The following is a 21945-nucleotide window of genomic DNA, read 5'->3' as shown; positions in this document are numbered from 1 at the left end:
AAATGATGCATTGTTTTTGCTCTTTTCATTTGGTTGTTTATCTGCTTGATTTTTTAAGAAAACAAAGATTTTGATGCAAAGTTGTTTTTTTTAAGTTCGGAATTGCCAGTGCCTTTTTTCTCCTGCTAACACTCCTTCATATTTACTGTACTAAGGGGAAGAATCAAAGTGACAAACAGAAAGGAAGAGGAAAAATTAAGGACTGCTATTCCTGTTTTTGTCTCTCAGGTGAGTGAGACTGAGGTCAATGGCCAGTTTGAGTCAGTTTGCGAGTCCGTTTTTAGCGAAGTAGAATCCCAGGCCATGGAGGCTTTGGACCTGCCTGGCTCGTTCCGCACTCGAAGCCACAGTTACCTGCGTGCAATTCAGGCTGGGTATTCCCAAGACGACGACTGCTTGCCTTCAATGACATCCTCCACTGTCACTTCAACTCTCAGATCCACAACAGGTAACAGTATGCATCACAAAATCCCCCCCAAACGAGAGAAGGCCTAGAAAACATACTCCTCATACATTCTATGACATGTGTACATCCTTAACATACCTACATATGTACAGTGGGGTACCCTTGAGCTTTGAGAGATGCTTGGTTGAAAGATTCCGGTCATTTCTTATTTGCTACTTGTCATTGTTGTTTGTCTTGCCTCTGCATATCCTGAGTGTTCCGAGGAAATTTGCTTGCAAGTGCGCTACATTGCACGAACGATGCATCATGACCCGGGCTTCCTGATTTGTCACGTGTGGCGGTGGCAAAGCTAAACCTGTAGTAGAGGGTGGGAGGGGCCTCATTCAAATTAGCACAATGAGAAGTCATACCCACAATGCACCACACCACATCAACACACTACAGTCACACTCACAGCACTTGGCATGTGCAAGAGGGACATGCCCTGTTCTAAGCATGTGAATCTCAGTGGTATATGTGTCGTGTGTAGAGTGTGAGTTGTGTAGGGAAGGGTTAAGTGTTAAACAAACCAGTGGTTGGAGGGAGGGGCTATAGACCTCTACAGAGTGTTAGGAGGGTTCATGGCCTGCTCCAGAGAGGTTTTCAGCCTCCCCTTCCATGCTTTGTTTGACAAGTTCATTACACTAGCACAAGGGTATTCAAATATTATCCTTTGAGGTCCGGAGCCAGCTGGTTTTCTGTTCTACCTGATAATTAATGGAACCCATGTGGTGTCCCAGGTCCCTGATTAGAAGAGTTAAACTAAGCAGTGAAACTGTCTTCAAGGTCCAGATTGGATGTTGAGGGCACTAGCGTCTCTAACTGATCTTGACTTATAAGCCTACAGAAAACAAGACAGCATCTTGTAACCGACATACGGTAAGTCAACAAACTCAGATATGGTACTGGTTGCTCAAAGGAACTAGTAAAGGCAATTTAGAGCGCGTAAAATAAATCGTTTTTCTATATTGCTGTATTGTGTTGCATAAAACCCCATTTGAAGATATGATTTGAATAATATTTACTGGCAACTGATTTATCACTTCTGATGTTAGACCAATCAGAAGGCAGTTCTTGCAATCATGTGAGGCTGATCAGTTGACTTGAGGTTTGACAAGGTTTGAAGGGCGCTCTCACTAAAATGTTCAACAGTTATTTTACCCGTTAGGCCCACCATATTCCAGTCTTTCTCGTTCAGCTAAATCTCACATTTAGATGACCTATTAGAAGAATGTCAAATCATCTCTTCCAAGTGAACTTGTTGCAATAATTGTTGTTTTGATATGAAATATTCAGGGATTTCAAGGTTTTGTGCAACATTTTACACACAATATGTTTGTCACAACATCAACATATCTGGTTCGTTGTGTAAACAGAACCACTGCTCCCTCCATAAACTAATTGCCCTAGTGCATTTGGTGTATGCCTGAAAGAGTAAAGCTATGAACCCTATTGAAATACTATCATTTCATATTCCGTTTTTCATTTGACAATATTATGACCTGGATTTTAATTTCTCAACACATCTCGTGAAAGCAGTTGTACTAGCCCTCTGTATTTGTTTGAGTTTTTGGGGTTTCTTTGTTTTCTTGTACAATCTGGAGTTTTATTTTGTTTATGTTGTCATGCTCAATTGGGTTGCACAGTCAGAATCCCTCAGCCTACGATGTGACCTGCGGATCAAGGAGTGTCCTCCAATCCCACCGTCTTACCTGCTGAACTCCTTTCACCCAATAAGCTCTGTCCCAATTCTGTCCACTTCCCAATTGGCTCACTAAATTGGCTCTGAAATGGTTGTCAGTTATTCAAGCGTTTTCTGCATATATTTGTATTTTTTATGAGTAGTTCTCAAGGACTTTTTTTTCTCTTGCATATACAGTCATATCCAATTGGGCTATGGAACAGGATGTGCTAGTGAGCCTCAGGGAAATAATTGGCTATGACTTTTTGGCTCCATCTCAAGCCATATTGCAAATATTTCTTTACCTGGTATCAACCATTTGGTGTAATTTTTAAAGGAATAGCGGCTTTGAAGTTAAATTAAAATAATCCATAGTATTTGACTGGCCTTGCCACTCACTTACATTTAAAAAAAGAGAGATCTGAATTCTAAATCACTTCCCAACCAGATGCTAGCATGTCAAGGCTAGCAGGGCCCTTGAGTGGGGAAGGGATCCTATGATGCCCCATTGGGCAGAAGAGCAGCACCCCCACTCTATTTGACCAGCCATGCAACTGTTGAAGGATAACCGGGGGGACAGAACAGCTGGAGACTTCAGTGATGCCTGTCACAGGTATTTTGATGTCAACACACATACATACGTCTATGTGTATGTGTGTTTTTTGCACTGCCTTCTCAGCAATACATAAAAACACTAACTTTGATATGATACCAGGATGGACAAATCCCATTTAGATACTATGAGAAACATACAGGGGTCTGAACAACTCACAAAACTCTGAGGCCTTGAATTCCTTGTTCGTATGCATTAATATTCCAGATTCATCTTTGTGATGATGGTGCCTCGCTGGCTTTTGCGAGTTGTTTTGAAGTGTGTCTATTTTTAAGCTAAAAAGGCATCATTGGTGTAACTGTATGATAAACCTGTACTTCCCAGTCTAATACATAATCTGCTCATAGCACAGCCATACAATATCCCTGAATGTTATCATATTGCCACTGTCAACAGTCAAAATGTGAGAGCAGATACAGTGTCTTACAGTAGCTTTGTGTTTTTTATTTTATTTTATGAAAGTCGACCTCTGTAAAGGCCACATGTGGCTGGGTTTGACCCTCGGCGTAGAGGTTATCAGCCGTATTTGACTGTGGGATTGCAGCCCATTCCCTGGTGCAGCACTATGGGGGGATTTACCCGCCACTGGGGAAACTACACATGTCTTATCAACCTCATGGTGAGGGACCTGACATGTTCAATAGGGTTCATAACTGCTTCTCGGCCCAATGACTTGAGTTGTGATTCTTTCATTGCCTTTTCATCTTTTCTGTTGCACAAAAAAAAAAAAAAAAAAAAAAAAAAAATAGGAAAACACTTAGGAGCGTTCTTTAACGAAACATGCTTTAATGATTTCATTCGGAGAATGGTCTTTTAATTTGAAACTGATTGGTAATGATGGTTTATATTAGGAACCAACAGGGTTCCACTTCCCAGGGTGCAGTGCGGTGAAAAGAGGGAAAGACTGTGGAAGGTAGATGTTCATTGAAATGAGTGAGAAGGCAGTGTAAAAACCGAAAAGCCTACAGTATGTGAGTTAAAATGCATCGCTCAAATGGCTCAGTGTACCTGGTTGAATAATTCCTTTATGCATTTTAGTGTACCAGAGCTGTGTTAGAGAGCATAACAATTCTAGAGACCACTTCAGTGTCTGAAGGGCACCTCTTCGTTAAGTTTTACATAGTCTCTTTTCGGGTTTGAACAATCACAAATGGATCTGATAAAGGAATCTCAAATGCATCATCTGAATCAAGGGTAATGATATTCGCAGGAGATTAGCGATCAACAAATACTCTACACCATTTCTACTCCATGTTCTCAATGCAATGATTTCATCTGATATATCAACTGGAGTTATAGGGTAGTTGTGGTATTTTACTCACATACTGAATGCATATTGTAGGTATATGTATGCCCACTCTAGGTTTGAAAATTTGGGCATTACAATTACATAACACTCCAGCTGTTCCCTCCCTTTGAATGTCCCTCTATTTGCATATTCAAATTTGTCTTCCAGAGGGATATGATATGCTGGAAGGCACTTCTTTGCTAAACGAGGACATGATAGAAGACGACGACGGGGCCAGCTCCTCGGCCTATGAGGAGTTGGAGCGCCTAGAGAGGGAGAACGCTGTAGCTCGCAGCCAGCACAGCACCAGCTCCACTGTAACTGCCATCTCTGTCCCCCCGACCTCGCCGCCTGCCTACCGGATCCCTGATGCCCCCTCCATAGCCGCCCCAGATCCCCCTGTACCTCAGGCCATCCAGGCCTTTAAAGAGTCCGCCAACATGGTGGCCGCCTTCAACATACAGTGGAAAGACGAGATCTCGGCCATGCGCTACGAACTGGCGGAGCTGCGCAGGGACGTGTGCGGCGAACTCAAAACTTTCAACAGCAACTTTTTCAACTTCACCCAGTGCTACAACATGTGGACGATGTGCCGCGAGAACGCCAGTGACAGCTCAACACAGACCGGGGACCGGGTGTCTGTGGGCATCCAGGCTGGCACCAGTGGGCTCGTCAGGCAGAACACAGAGGACAAGTCTGTCATGTGCCAGCCGGAACCAGCCCCCTTTAACCTCATAAACCTGATGGACCCTCCCCGCATCGAGATCACTGGGGATTCAACGCCAGAGGAGGAAGCCAGCAGCCCCACTAGCTCTCGGCTATCGGAAGATTTTTCAACATGGGACAACAGGGAGCAGAAAATACGCAAGCGCTCTTCGGGTGGCAGCCGCAGGAGTGCCAGTCTGGAACTGTGGAACAGGAAGTACACCAGTGGGCCCATGTCATACCTGTCAATGTCATTCTAATCATTCCCATGATACAACTCAGAAGAAATACAACATGAAGGGGTTTCCCCTTAACAACCCCCAGAGAACCAGAACAGGAGCCAAGGCGAAAAACCGCACACTATGTACACAGCGAGACAGGCAGGGCACTAATGTTGCTGAATGTCCCTTTACTATGGAGACATCTAGTTGTTGGCTTGTCATTCTCAGAGCAAGTAATGACCACATTGAAATAATCAATAATAAGGGTCCTGTAATGCCATTATCAAGGGATGCCATTAATACCTTGGAATGTGAAAGACGATGATTTGAATGTTACTTCTACCGTCTTGATCCCTAAGCACCACTGAGTGGCTTTCAGCACCTCTCTAACTAGGCTTCTGTGTATCAGATATTTAAAAGTGTCTTGTGTGACACTGAGTCAACAGTTTGACTGTTTGAGATCAGCAGATGAGGAGGATGGTGCTCAATCCACCTTAAATAGAAGTGACAGGGAATGTACTCTCTCATCTGTGCTTATGTAAGGTAGCTTATAGAATGTAGCCATTCCATGAGGTGAGGTATAAAAGCCTTGACACCACTAAGACTAATTGAATGCACAAAATGACTTTATATATGTTTGTAATTTAAATATACGAATTGAATATAACAGCCTACTAACTTTTCAGTCCCCTAATCATAGGTCCTATCCCATCCCTTTGGTTACACCAATCGGATCCTTTTAAATCTGAGAACAACAAAGAAGTAGGAGCTAGGGAACTGGACTAGGAAATATTATGAAACCGGCGACAGATAACAGACTCTGCAAATCTGCATACATCTGAATTAAAGAGAAAAAATTGCCACAAAACTTCAACCCTAGACTTGTTTGGTGTTAACTGAGTCATGAAATTCCAGTAATGTGGTGGCTTGTTTCTTAACCTTATTCATTCCAGTTTCTTCTCATGTAGAAACCTAAGCACCTGATTATACTGAAATGATACTGTGAATAACTTTTAAATCCCAATTTGTAATGATTAAATCAAAAAGAAAGATCATATTTGTGAATAGGTAGATTAAATGTAAAGTAAATCAAATCTATAACCATTCCCTAACCATTCCCTGTGTCAACGTACAAATGTATATTTTTCAGTACAATTTTGTGTAGTTAGTTCATGAAAATGGGCATTTTGAAAGCCCTAAATCTTATTTTGATTGATTGGAGAAAAGGGGAACAGTAGAATGTACAAAAACTGTATGCACCTTTAGTTTTAATGTAAAATAGCCTAATATTGAAATTATTCTCAGTTTTTGCAACAAAATAGGAGATAATTCTAATTTCATTCAATGATGTTACCGTATTATATCTAACATTCATTAAGCAATTTAAAAGTGTAGTGTTTCAATTTTAAAATATTTCCTGATTTTACATAACCATTTTAAGGCAGTAAGTTAACTCCTACATTTTAGTTAGCCAGCTGCCTTAACTTAAAAAAGGTTTATGTTAACTCAGTATTCATTGCATTGTAATATACATAAGTCATACAACTTAACATTTAAAGTTAGACATTTAATATTTTTAAGTTGAAACAGCTAACATGTTTAATTGTAGTTAACCCAACATTTTTCTCAAATTTAAAATCTAAAGAAATGAACAAAAATCTTGCGATTTTATTCCAGTGTCCAACAAAGAGGAACTAAGTCTGCATTTACACAGTCAGCCCAATCTTCATCTTTTGCCTAATTATTGTCAGTAGATCTGTTCTGATTGGTCAAAAGATCAGAATTGGGAGAGACCACACAAATGACCGTGACTAGCCAGGGTTTAGCATTATCTGAGTACGAATGTATCAGCTTAAGTTCATTCCAGCACAAGCTATGTTACATGTTTCAACCCAATGTGTGTATGTATACACGTATACTGAACAAATATATGAATGCGACATGTAACGTGTTGGTCCCATGTTTCATGAGCTGAAATAAAAGATCCCCGAAATGTTACATTTAAAGTTTATTTCGCTCAAATTTCACGCAATTTTTTTTTAAACATCCCTGTTATTGAGCATTTCTCCTTTGCCAAGATAATCCATCCACCTGACAAGTGTGGCATATCAAGAAGATGATTAAACAGCATGATCATTACACAGGTGCACCTTGTGCTGGGGACAATAAAAGGCCACTCTACATTGTGCAGTTTTGTCACACAACACAATGCCACAGATGAGTGTGCAATTGGCATGCTGACTGCAGGAATGTCCACCAGAGCTGTTGCCAGATAATTTAATGTTACTTTCTCCACTATAAGCCGCCTCCAACGTCGTTTTAGAGAATTTGGCAGTACGTCCAACCGGCTTAACAAACCGGCATACCACGTCTAACCACGCCAGCCCATGACATCCACATCCGGCTTCGTCACCTGTGGGATCGTCTGAAACCAGCCACCTGGACAGCTGATGAAACTGAGGGGTATTTCTGTCTGTAATAAAGCCCTTATGTTGGGAGAATTCATTCTGATTGGCTGGGTCTGGCTCCGCAGTGGGTAGGCCTGGCTCCCAAGTGGGTGGGCCTATGCATTCCCTGGCACACCCATGGCTATGCCCCTGCCCAGTCATATGAAATCCACAGATTAGAGCCTAATCAATTTATTTCAATTGACTGATTTACTTATATGAACTGTAACTCAGTAAAATCGCTGAAATTGTAGCATGTTGCATTTAGATTTTTGTTCAGTATACTATTTTTGTAAAGACAGAAAATGATTGCATATATTCCAAGTTTAGGTCATTCATAAGATTGTGACCATACTGTGTTCTTACATTACACCTCTAAGAGGGCTTAACACAAGCTAAGCTCGTAACTCTCTTACATGGTCCTAAATCAACCCCTGCACCTTTGACCCAGTGGAGTTTCATTCATTACTCAAATGCATCACCGTCTAGTGTGTTATATGTCTTAAACATCTCCTATTCAGTCCTCGTCAATGAGACAATCAGAGGGCATAGTTCCCCTATACCTCTTCCTCAATGTTTCCAGAGGTATGTGATGCTATTGTACTCCTGAATGTACTAACACCGCCTTCACTAGTGATGGCCAAGCCAGGCTCTATGGAAACCTTAAAAGGTGGAGTCCTCAATTATCTTCTTTTAAGTGTTTCTAAAAAGATATATATATATATATATATATATATTTGATTGGTCATGAACCAGTCACGTGACACCCATAACCACTCATCTCCTCCATTGTCACATCATACCAGCATGGCTTATCAATGTAATGGTTGGGGCATATGGAAGCTTCGTCCACCTGAAACCGCTCCAAGTTCCACAGCGCATCTATCCATGGATGTACCCTCCAGAGCAGGAATGTTACAGAGGCATGTGCAAATGACACCACTAACCTAAATCCCTCAAATACTTTATACGGATGAGAAGGTTCACCCTAAAGATGTTTTACTTCATCTGGAAAGTGCATCTTTTTTATTTTACCAGTTTTTTCATGACCAAAATACATTACCTGAGAAACAAATGGCACTTTGGAATTATGACATTTACACCAAGTGTACCAGAAAAAGGATGTTGAAAAGATGATAACAGCCAGAACAATATAAGATAATAGATATTATTTCCCCACCTGGCTACTGTAACTCAATGGGCCCAAGATCTTTGACCTTGCAGTGGATTGTCTTTTTGTCCTTGACTTGTTACAGTACCACACCACCTGTTGGATGTCTATAGGATTGTTGGGCTGACAGTGGTCCATCCTGTCATAGAAAACAAACGACTTCCACTGTAACTATACCAGTTTTTCTCTTTGCAATACAGGAGTAACAATATACACATTTCATAATTTTTCCCCCGATTGTTGTAGACCCAGATTTCCAAAACAAAAAGGATCTTGAATGTTCTCTGAATGTGTTCCCCATGAGAAAATAGCCATGGGTTGGCTGACATCTCCTGTTGTTTAAGAGGATAAATAAGACTGAGAGCATCACACAAATCAACAGTTAGAATTTGAATCTATGAATTATTTCATGAAAAAAGAAAAGGAAAAACAGAATGGTCTTATAAACACTAGCATTCATATTTTCCTCTTTTTGCTTGGAATGACAAAGAGGACAGAATGCAGTGGCTTCCTCTCCATCCTTTCCAGTCTAGGGAGGGAGACTGATATTAAGGTGCTGAATCTATGATGGGGGCAGGTTAACTCTTGATATATCTCAAAACTACATTCATTCATTCTATGCAAGTCCTATGTCCTTTTCTGTTGTATTGTTTCAGGTTATGGTCAGTTTGGAATTTGTTATCAGGTCTTTGGGTTTGTTTTCCTCATACAAGTCTTTAACAGTGGAAAGTACATATCATGAACAAATGAATTGTGCAGAGGCATTAATGGTAGAGAATATGTTGCATGAAACTCAGGCAATGCATATTCATTTTGTTGCTTTTTTTTTAAAGATCTTGACGTACAAAAGGTGTGATATTTTTTATTATAGTCAACTATTGATATAATGTCATATCAGTTAGCAAGAAAGATAGAAAGTACGATTCACAATTATTGCATCATGTAGTCCGAAATTACAACATTCCACCCAGAATGACTTGAAATGTAGCAACATGCTGAGAATAATATTTATATTTGGTCAGGAAAACATTGGGCGAAGAATTGTACCTCGATTACAAATAATAAAAGTAAAAAGATGGCAGAGGCATGTCTTTTCAAATTGTATTTGTGTCATGAAAACTTATCATGACCTCTTTTGAGTAATGGGACCATATTAATTATGTCATATCTGATCTGTTTATTTCCAGTTATGCTGCTACTTACTTAATGGGCCCCCGACATCTTTGTTTTTATTTAGACGTCTTATTGCTGTACAGAGACCTGACACAAATACTGTGCTGCCCCTTTGATGGCCAGTCTTGGAGTCCATGGGTTTGGATTGGAATCTGATTTTTTTTTTTTTAATATATATATATATGTCATATATATATATATATATATGAATAAAAATAGACTAGTCCTGTTTAAATACAAATTCATTTTCTTTCTCCTCCTGTATTTACGATTTTCAAGAAAATGAACACATTGCTTTAAGGTTACAGTGCCTTCAGAAAGTATTCATACCCCTTGGCTTATTCCGCGCTTTGTTGTGTTACAGCCTGAATTCAAAATGGATGAAATAAAAAAAAATCTTGTCCATCACACGATACCGCATAATAACAAAGTGAAAACATGATTTTAGACATATTTGCAAATGTGTTGCAAATTAATTACTTAAAAATCATACAATGGGATTTTCTGGATTCTTGTTTTAGATTCCGTCTCTCACAGTTGAAGTGTACCTATGATAAAAATTACAGACCTCTACATGCTTTGTAAGTAGGGAAACCTGCAAAATCGGCAGTGTATCAAATACTTGTTCTCCCCACTGTATATTTGGCCTTGTGTTCTAGGTTATTGTCCGGCTGAGAGGTGAATTAGTCTCCCAGTGTCTGTTGGAAAGCAGACTGAACTAGGAATTCCTCTAGGATTTTTCCTGTGCTTAGTTATATTACGTTTATGTTTTATACAAAAAAACTCCCTAGTTCTTGTCGACGACAAGCATGCCCATGACATGATGCAGCCACCACCAGCTTGAAAATAGGAAGAGTGATACTCAGTGATGTGTTGTGTTAGATTTGCCCCAAACATAACACTTTGTATTCAGGACAAAGTTAATTTCTTTGCCACATTTTTTGCAGTTTTACTTTAGTGCCTTATGGCAAACAAGATTAATGTTTTGGAATATTTTTATTCTGTACAGGCTTCCTTCTTTTTACACTGTCTTTTAGGTTAGTATTGTAGAGTAACTACAATGTTGTTGATCCATCCTCAGTTTTCTCCGATCACAGCCATTAAACTATGTAACTGTTTTAGTCACCATTGGCCTCATGGGGAAATCACTGAGCGGTTTCCTTCCTCTCCGGCAACTGAGTTAGGCAGGATGTCTGTATTTTTGTAGTGATTGGGTGTACATCCAAAGTAATTAATAACTTCACCATTCTCAAAGCGATAACCAATGTCTGCTTTTAAAAAAAACAATCTACCAATAGGTGCTCTTCTTTGCGAGGCATTGGAAAACCTCCCTGGTTTTTGTGGTTGAATATGTGTTGGAAATTCACTGATCGACTGACGGACCTTACAGATAATTGCATGTGTGGGGTACAGAGATCAGGTAGTCATTCGTAAATCATGTTCAACACTATTCTTGCTCACAGAGTGAGTTCATGCAAGTTATTATGTGACTTCTTAAGCAAATTTCTACTGCTGAACATAATTAGGGGTTGAATACTTGTTGACTCAAGACATTTCAGCTTTTCATTTTGTATTAATTTGTAAAAACATTATGGGCTATTGTGTTTAGGCCAGTGACTCAACATCTTAAGTGAATACATTTTAAATTCAGGCTGTAACACAACAAAATGTGGAAAAAGTGGAGTGGTGTGAATACTTTCTGAAGACACTGTATAACAAGCAAATGTTCTAATGGCACTTTCAAGGCTCTTCTTTGTTTGGTTCTTTATTAAAGCCGAGGACATTTGGCAGGCAACAGGTCCATCATGTTTTGGTTTTTGAAAGCATTTTTATGTTCAAGTCGACCTCCAGGGTTAGAGGTATGATCACCATACCTGTTCAGGTTTCATTCTTATTTGCTATGGGTTGACCACTGCTTCATTCAAAATATCTGTTTTATTTCATTTAGGCTGCATTGGTTGACTTACTATGTTTTATTATTTTTATTTTTGCAAATTCTTATGTTTAATTGTGAAATATCAGTTGTTACAACTTATATTTGCCTTATGTATTTTTTCATAAATCAATATATAAAATAATGAAAGAAGGTTAAAGATGTTTGATCTTTGATCTTGAAGGTGTTTTGTATGGTTGTGTAGTTTTTCCGCAATTTCTGTGGGGATCATAGCTTTACAATGGCAATCAAAAAGAATTGCTAAATTGCTACAAAAGTTTTTGCAAACTGATAAAAAAATTCATAGTGGGCCAACTAGGTATAAGAATAATTAATAAAGCATCTCATTAAATATAAATGATCCGGAAAACGGCACACAAAAGTTACTCTGATTCACACACAGCATGGGCCAGGCACAGTATCTATGGCTTTGATCATTTCAATGCGTTTTATTTTTGTACTAAGCTATCACCTTTTTTATTTTTTATTCTAGGCGCCCGCAGTTTAGCTGGGGGGCGTAGAGCGTACGGCAGGTCTGGTAGGGGACCATTTTCTTATACTTTTTTATATGTTGTTAATTATATTTGTTCACATCAGTTTTGTCCCACCTTCCGGTATTTTAATGAAGTACAAATCATTACTCTCCAGTTATTTGTCAGTAATATCATCATATTGCTTTACACAAATTTGATTAAAGACCAATTAAAAGTTTACAATTTTGATATCATTTCGATGCTACCTTTATAAGATTGGTACCTTTATAAGATTCAAACATAAGATGTCTCCAATGGAATTATATTTTAAGCACGACATCTTAAGCACGTCTTAAGCATGTAACCCAGATTAAGTCCCCACAATTTTTTTGTAGTCTTCATTCAATAGTCACACATTTGGCTTTCATTTGTTTGTTATTTATGTTTGTCCTGACCTGTTTATTATACCTTTTAAAATTATGATGATGATGATGATGATAATTATTGGTATTATTAGCATGAGGCATAGCATTAGCATCAGAATTAGCATTGTTAGAGTTATTATTAACATTATAGTATTTGTATTTTACATGAATCCCCTTCTTGATTTACTCAATAGTTGTTTCAGTTTGCCCAACAGTTTTTATTTTAGGAAAAGGGGCGTAGTAATTAGAGCTGGAACGAGGAGGAGCCTATCTCCTGTTTCTGTAGCGTGAGACAGCTTGATGTACAAGTACACCCCTGGACAGGATACTCATCTATCACAGGGCCATTTAAGGAAAAGCCAGTTATCCAGCCAACTCATGAGATGCTGATCCGCAGCAAGGCAAACCAGTGACAAGTCAATGTCGCCATCAGATTAAAAACAGTACTACATTAACCTCAAAAGTAGGACTACACCAATCTTGATCTTTTTATAGGTGCATACTCATCCCAGAGTGGAATTAGAAAGGTAATTCTTTTGAACTTTACATCTGCTTCAAACAGGTAGATATCTATAACGTGAACAAGCTGATGTATGAAGATGAATGTGAACTTGAAGCTTTGTGGAAGATAACAGATGATCCATTTTGCATCTTACAATGTTCTTAAACATTGTTTTTGAACTTGCATTAACTTTACACTGCTACTGACTGCTACTAAGGACTTGAAGATATCCATCTACAAGTGACAGAGAGAAGTGAATAATCTGAAGACTATCCACAGCAGCACAGTAGTGCAAAGCAGAAGCAAATATTGTAAAACAAAGGGAGGTTTCCTCAAGTACAAGTTTACATTGTTGAAACACTTATCCAGCCCATTGATTTGTAAAGATTTGTTGTGTTATTCCATACATGAAAGGTTAATCCACTTTGCATCCATGGGGGCATCACCACTGTATGTATATATGTATGTGACTATGGAAAACATGGTTGTTTTTTCTACTTTCAACTGAAAGAGAATCAACATCACCAGCTCTTTAACTCAGAAAACCAGCAGTAGTGGAGTCAGCTGGACCATAACGGACTGTCTTCATCCTCGACCTGTCCTCTATCGAGTTTGTCCTCTATCCAACCATCTATCCATCTTTCAGTCCATCCATTCATTATTCCACTCCATTCCCTTTGGCAAAGCACCTATCATATGCAGTACCTTTAGCATACAGTCTAACATACCATGGGAAGTTCCTTGAATTTCTCTAATATTAATTGATCACTTTTTGTGAGGAAACTATTACTTTCCTGCATTTTAATTGCTTTTTTTTTGGTCAAGATTAGGAACAAAGGACCTGTATTTAAATGCAGGTCTGTTCACCATTTTTCTAATCTGAATTGGTCCCAGTTATTCAGCATGATGAATACCCATACCCCACTCCTCGTGATCAATCTGCTGCCCCCATGCTCATGTTGCTTGTCAGTCATCCCATGACACCATTACACTAGTACCATCCTGACCTGAGAAAGATCACCTTCCCTCCAGTCTTACTGCCAGGCTATGGCAGGGGGCCGCCAATGGCTCAGATGGATGGAGGTAAATGGAGAAGAGTGTCTGGCTGTTAAAATGCCCACAACGATGTGGCTGATGTTTTTGACCACCAGGAAACACTGGAAAAGGTCTGAGAGTTCCTCTGGACAGAGAAGGAGTCAAAGGCAGACTGATCAGTCAGCATATGCTAGACAGAACAAATACAAGATACTGTAGTAGAAATACTTTTAATTAGGTGGCCCTTAAATAGCTACTCTCGAACTCTTTACTAGAGTGTAATTTTACTCTGCAACGGTGCATTATTACTACAGACACGCCTGCAGACAGTGATTGAATTGAATCTCTCTAATTGATTGCAACTGTCTGTACTTACAGGTACTGGTCCTAGCAGACCCGCTTTGTCTAATTTGCTCTGTCACTTTGCTGTCTGAACCTCATGGCCCTCTGCAAATCTGCTAAACACTACTGCAACTTCTTGACAGATCTTGTTCCAATTCAATCTCATGTTTATGTGGTGTTTGTCTGGCAGACTTGTTAATTGAATGTTTGATTGATGTGTCTTTCTCCTTTATTTTTCCTTCCTCTTTTAACAGATTTCTCAGCTGATTAGTCCAACCCATTTTTTTAATCTTCATTATAAATGGTTGTTTTTTATATCCATTTAGTCTCTCTCTTCTTTTATCTTTTATGTGCTCATGCCTCATTACCTACAATCTACCTCTGCTTGTATTTTGTTATTTGTACATTTACTCATGTATTTACCTTTAACTGGTTATGTTGATGATCCTGTCTCATCTCTTGTTTACTTTCTCATGTGTGACTATTTGTTCCCGTGGTGTGCATCAGGGCACAGTTCTATGTTCTGTGAGATTAGTAGATATTTATGCATGTTTTTTCTCTGTATAATCATGCAGAATAGACTTCAGCACAGCCTAATATCTGTGGTTCCACCAGTCATAACTGAAAACAGTCTCGATGACACTGTTGTGTGAATGTTCTTGTTGTGGATGGGAACACGGCAAACGTTGAAAACTGGACCATCCCAGCACTGTAATGTCCATGTTTTTCTTTGTTATTGATTGATCAAATTTCATGATCAATGGGAAGAAATGTATGTGTATATCACGTGAAATATGTCTGTGACTCTCGCTTGACTGTGATCCTGATACGAGTGTTGGCCTGAGGCATGGTAGGTACTGTTATAGTCAGGTAAACTATGTGGATGTGTCTCTCCTGGCCCTTCTTTCCCCCTTACTAACTGGTGTTGCCTATTCTTTCCAGGGATCCAGTTTCGTCTCCCTTCTTCCTGCAGTGTGGACCGAGCCGATCCACCTCCAGGTAAAAAAGCCCTCATCACCTTCACCAATCCATACGTTGCAAAATTGCCAGTGTTAATGAAAGTCTAACACCAAAAAATGTATCTATATTGTCCCACTCTACATAGAGTAAAATGTTTTAATGTGTTCACTTCTTAACACTTTAGGGTTTAAAATGATGCTTTACAAAATAAACTTTTTCAGTGTGAATAGTCAACTCTAATATCAATCAATCAATCAATCAATCAAATGTATTTATAAAACCCTTTTAACATCAGCCCATGTCATAAAGTGCTATACAGAAACCCAGCCTAAAACCCCAAACAACAAGAAATGCAGATGTAGATGCACGGTGTAGAATACAGTTGGTGGAATGATCATTATCTAATCTCAGCTACATTTCATTTTGTCCATCCATCACAACTGATGATGGAAATCCTGAGCTGCCTGCCGGTCATTAGTTAGCTTGTGGTGGTGTGGTACTAAGCATAGAATTAGAATACTAGGATGGAAATTAACCTTATGACGGAATAAACGTCAGCCATTTTGGTCAAGGAGTTGGTCAACCGTGGTTTGCAAGTGCTTTGATAAGATATTGTGTAAAATAACTAGCTAGCCAGTCAGTATTAGAGGGATGATTCCATGCATTTTTCAAATTAACTACCAATATGCCAACATTCCATTCAAACAATGCAGTCAATCCACAGCCATGCACTGGCTGAAACGATACTGAACAAAAAAATAAGCGCAACATGTGAAGTGTTGGTCCCATGTTTCATGAACTGAAATAAAAGATCCCATTTTTTTTTTTATGTCTGTCCAATTTTGTGCACACATTTATTTACATCCCTATTAGTGAGCATTTCTCCTTTGCCAAGATAATCCATTAACATGACAGGTGTGGCATATCAAGAAGCATGATCATTACACAGGTGCACCTTGTGCTGGGGACAATAAAAGGCCACTCTAAAATGTGCAGTTTTGTCACACAACACAATGCCACAAATGTCTCAGGTTTTGAGAGAGAGTGCATTTGGCATGCTGACTAGAGGAATGTCCACCAGAGCTGTTGCCAGAGAATTGAATGTACATTTTTCTAACATTTTATTTTACCTTTATTTAACTAGGCAAGTCAGTTAAGAACAAATTCTTATTTTCAATGACGGCCTAGGAACAGTGGGTTAACTGCCGGTTCAAATCAAATCAAATCAAATCAAATTTTATTTGTCACATACACATGGTTAGCAGATGTTAATGCGAGTGTAGCGAAATGCTTGTGCTTCTAGTTCCGACAATGCAGTAATAACGAACAAGTAATCTAACTAACAATTCCAAAAAACTACTGTCTTATACACAGTGTAAGGGGATAAAGAATATGTACATAAGGATATATGAATGAGTGATGGTACAGAGCAGCATAGGCAAGATACAGTAGATGATATCGAGTACAGTATATACATATGAGATGAGTATGTAAACCAAGTGGCATAGTTAAAGTGGCTAGTGATACATGTATTACATAAGGATGCAGTCAATGATATAGAGTACAGTATATACACGTATGCATATGAGATGAATAATGTAGGGTAAGTAACATTATATAAGTTAGCATTGTTTAAAGTGGCTAGTGATATATTTACATCATTTCCCATCAATTCCCATTATTAAAGTGGCTGGAGTTGAGTCAGCGGCAGAACGACAGATTTGTACCTTGTCAGCTTGGGGGTTTGAACTTGCAACCTTCCGGTTACTAGTCCAATGCTCTAACCACTGGCTACGCTGCCGCCTCCAACATTGTTGTAGAGAATTTGGCAGCACGTCCAACCGGCCTCACAAGCGCAGACCTCATGTAACCATGCCAGCCCAGGACCTCCACATCCGGCTTCTTCACCTGCAAGATTGTCTGAGACCAGCCACCCGGACAGCTGATGAAATTGAGGAGTATTTCTGTCTGTAATAAAGACCTTTTGTGGGGAAATACTCAATCTGATTGGCTGGGCCTGGCTCCCCAGTGGGTAGGTCTGGCTCCTAAGTGGGTGGGCCTCTGCCCAACCATGGCTGCTCCCCTGCCCAGTCGTGAAATCCATTGATTAGGGCCTAATTTATTTATTTTAATTGACAGATTTCTTTATATTAACTGTGACTCAGTAAAATCATTGAAATTGTTGCATGTTACATTTATATTTTTGTTCAGTATGTTTGATGAGAAGACTTAGGGTGTTTCTCAATATGTATGCTATCATGCTCCGAGCACACAATCTGGAGCATGGGAGGGTCGGAGCATGAGTCCAAATAAAATAATTCAAAACGGAGCAAGGAGGGAACTTCTCTGTTGCGTACTCGGCTTGTACACATTTCGAAGCATGCATCGATGCAAGCTTAAATGAAAAGTATGGACAGAAATATGAAGAAACCACATAAAAACCAATGCAACATTTCTTGAAATCAATGGCAGGTATTATTTGAGCTGAAGCGAGATAAAATAAGCTCCGACTTTGGAACAAAATGTTGCCCATTCACTTGTCATATGTTGCTGGACTACAATATTTTATCTTAAAAACGTTAAATACTTTCTGTGTTAATTCTGGCATGTTTAAAAGCCTACAATACCCACTGTAGTATGTGTAGTTTGCAAGCCAATAGGGTAAGTCAAGTCAATAGGGTAAGTCAATAGGGCGAACTGGCTAGTAACTGCTGTTAGCTAGCTAGCTAGCCACGAATAATTGACATCTACCTAGCATTTTTATTTATTTATTATTTCACCTTTATTTAACCAGGTAGGCTAGTTGAGAACAAGTTCTCATTTGCAATTGCGACCTGGCCAAGATAAAGCAAAGCAGTTCGACACATACAACAACACAGAGTTACACATGGAGTGAAACAAACATACAGTCAATAAAAAAGTAGAAAAATAAGTATATATACAATATGAGCAAGTGAGGTGAGATAAGGGAGGTAAAAGGCAAAAAAAGGACATGGTGGCAAAGTAAATACAATATAGCAAGTAAAACACTGGAATGGTTGATTTGCAGTGGAAGAATATGCAAAGTAGAGATATAAATAATGGGGTGCAAAGGAGCAAAATAAATCAATAAATACAGTAGGGAAAGAGGTAGTTGTTTGGGCTAAATTATAGATGGGCTATGTACAGGTGCAGTAATCTGTGAGGTGCTCTGACAGCTGGTGCTTAAAGCTAGTGAGGGAGATAAGTGTTTCCAGTTTCAGAGATTTTTGTAGTTCGTTCCAGTCATTGGCAGCAGAGAACTGGAAGGAAAGGCGGCCAAAGGAAGGTTTTTTTAGGGTGACCAGAGAGATATACCTGCTGGAGCGTGCGTGTGCTACAGGTGGGTGCTGCTATGGTGACCAGCGAGCTGAGATAAGGGGGGACTTTACCTAGCAGGGTCTTGTAGATGACCTGGAGCCGGTGGATTTGGCGACGAGTATGAAGCGAGGGCCAGCCAACGAGAGCGTACTTGTCGCAGTGGTGGGTAGTATATGGGCTTTGGTGACAAAACGGATGGCACTGTGATAGACTGCATCCAATTTATTGAGTAGGGTATTGGAGGCTATTTTGTAAATGAGATCGCTGAAGTCGAGGATTGGTAGGATGGTCAGTTTTACGAAGGTATGTTTGGCAGCATGAGTAAAGGAGGCTTTGTTTTGCGAAATAGGAAGCCAATTCTAGATTTAACTTTGGATTGGAGATGTTTGATGTGAGTCTGGAAGGAGAGTTTACAGTCTAACCAGACACCTAGGTATTTGTAGTTGTCCACATATTCTAAGTCAGAGCCATCCAGAGTCGTGATGTTGGACAGGTGGGCAGGTGCAGGCAGCGATCTGTTGAAGAGCATGCATTTAGTTTTACTTGTATTCAAGAGCAATTGGAGGCCACGGAAGGAGAGTTGTATGGCATTGAAGCTCGCCTGGAGGGTTGTTAACACAGAGTCCAAAGAAGGGCCAGATGTATACAGAATGGTGTCATCTGTGTAGAGGTGGATCAGAGAATCACCAGCAGCAAGAGCGACATCATTGATGTATACAGAGAAGAGAGTCTGTCCAAGTTATAACATTAGTTTTAGGTCATTTTTGTCTGTTTAAGTTAGCTGGCCAGCTAGATTACTGCGATTCACATGTAGCTAGCTGATATTTATGAAGTGAAATGTTTGCTTTCTGTATATTTTGTTTTGTCTTTGTCCCGGCTGGAAGCAGGTTCAGTGAATGGGGAGGTGCAGCATGTGTGAGTTAATACAGTAGGGGAGTGTGAATGCTTCTCAAATGTAATGTTTTATGAGTTCTCCATGTTCTCGTCCTCACAAGAACGGACTCAAGAGAACGTCCTTGGAGAATGCACTCGAATGAGAGTGGGGAGAACGGTAGTATGCATATTGAGATCATATAATGGCACTCGCAGGTTTCCAAGGAGACATGTTGACATGTAATGTCTATTTGCATATATTTTAATGCCTATTTATACAGGGAATTGGCATAAAACCTTTATAAACAGTATGTATACCAATTCCCTGTATAAATAGCCTCTAAAATATATGCAAACAGACATTACATGTCAACATGTATGTATCCTTGGAAAGTAAGGCATGTGATATCAGAAATTGTAGAATTATTGTCTACCTAACATATTGTCATATATTTATACAGAGAATTGGTATAAAACCTTTATAGACTGTATTTGTAAAGGTGTTATACCAATTTGCTGTATACATCTGTATAAATATTTGACAACAATTCTACAATTTCTGCATATGTCAAATCAGGATTATGCTTCTACTACCATTCATTGCAATTAGACTGGTTTGGATTTCTCCCTGATCAATATGGCTGCCACCTTGACCCAATTCTGTAACTTGAAGGGTTTATGACATAGCCCCTCTAGTAACTTAATGGGATCTCTATGGTACTGAGCATATGTACTAAGCCTGAGCTGCCTGCTAGTCATTAGTTAGGTGGTGGTGGTGTGATAATGAGGATCTGTCCAATGCGTGATGTCATCATGGCTCTCGGTGTGGGTTGTGTAAAGCAGCTGGTGGTAGGAGTCAAACACGGTTCTCTGGTGACTGAGGGTAGGAGTTAAACATGGTTCTCTGGTGACTGAGAGTAGGAGTTAAACATGGTTCTGGTTACTTGGAGGGTAGGAGTTAAACATGGTTCTGGTTACTTGGAGGGTAGGAGTTAAACATGGTTCTGGTGACTTGGAGGTTAGGAGTTAAACATGGTTCTGGTTACTTGGAGGGTAGGAGTTAAACATGGTTCTGGTGACTGAGAGTAGGAGTTAAACATGGTTCTGGTTACTTGGAGAGTAGGAGTTAAACATGGTTCTGGTTACTTGGAGGGTAGTAGTTAAACATGGTTCTGGTTACTTGGAGGGTAGGAGTTAAACATGGTTCTGGTGACTTGGAGGGTAGGAGTTAAACATGGTTCTCTGGTGACTCTGAGGGTAGGAGTTAAACATGGTTCTGGTTACTTGGAGGGTAGGAGTTAAACATGGTTCTGGTGACTTGGAGGGTAGGAGTTAAACATGGTTCTCTGGTGACTTGGAGGGTAGGAGTTAAACATGGTTCTGGTTACTTGGAGGGTAGGAGTTAAACATGGTTCTGGTTACTTGGAGGGTAGGAGTTAAACATGGTTCTCTGGTGACTTGGAGGGTAGGAGTTAAACATGGTTCTGGTTACTTGGAGGGTAGGAGTTAAACATGGTTCTGGTGACTTGGAGGGTAGGAGTTAAACATGGTTCTCTGGTGACTTGGAGGGTAGGAGTTAAACATGGTTCTGGTTACTTGGAGGGTAGGAGTTAAACATGGTTCTGGTTACTTGGAGGGTAGGGGTTAAACATGGTTCTGGTGACTTGGAGGGTAGGAGTTAAACATGGTTCTCTGGTGACTTGGAGGGTAGGAGTTAAACATGGTTCTCTGGTGACTTGGAGGGTAGAAGTTAAACATGGTTCTCTGGTGACTTGGAGGGTAGGAGTTAAACATGGTTCTGGTGACTTGGAGGGTAGGAGTTAAACATGGTTCTGGTTACTTGGAGGGTAGGAGTTAAACATGGTTCTCTGGTGACTTGGAGGGTAGGAGTTAAACATGGTTCTCTGGTGACTTGGAGGGTAGGAGTTAAACATGGTTCTCTGGTGACTTGGAGGGTAGAAGTTAAACATGGTTCTCTGGTGACTTGGAGGGTAGGAGTTAAACATGGTTCTGATTACTTGGAGGGTAGGAGTTAAACATGGTTCTCTGGTGACTCTGAGGGTAGGAGTTAAACATGGTTCTGGTTACTTGGAGGGTAGGAGTTAAACATGGTTCTGGTGACTTGGAGGTTAGGAGTTAAACATGGTTCCGGTTACTTGGAGGGTAGGAGTTAAACATGGTTCTCTGGTGACTTGGAGGGTAGGAGTTAAACATGGTTCTGGTTACTTGGAGGGTAGGAGTTAAACATGGTTCTCTGGTGACTCTGAGGGTAGGAGTTAAACATGGTTCTGGTGACTTGGAGGGTAGGAGTTAAACATG

General features: G+C 39.8%; 1 protein-coding gene across 1 annotated transcript in view; it reads left to right on the top strand.

The window, feature by feature from the left end:
* LOC112217997 (disks large-associated protein 2) overlaps positions 1-21945 on the top strand; it is a 92936-nt gene that overhangs the window by 26547 nt on the left and 44444 nt on the right. The window contains exons 4-5 of the mRNA XM_042300528.1: positions 229-448; positions 4196-4957. Of these exons, the coding sequence (XP_042156462.1) occupies positions 229-448; positions 4196-4957 (982 nt within the window). The remainder of the gene's footprint in view (positions 1-228; positions 449-4195; positions 4958-21945) is intronic.

The sequence above is a fragment of the Oncorhynchus tshawytscha genome, linkage group LG18 (genome assembly GCF_018296145.1).
Source record: "Oncorhynchus tshawytscha isolate Ot180627B linkage group LG18, Otsh_v2.0, whole genome shotgun sequence".
In the NCBI taxonomy this organism is placed as follows: Eukaryota; Metazoa; Chordata; class Actinopteri; order Salmoniformes; family Salmonidae; genus Oncorhynchus; species Oncorhynchus tshawytscha.
The sequence above is the reverse complement of the archived record's forward strand: the minus strand, read 5'-3'. Positions and strand labels throughout refer to the sequence as shown.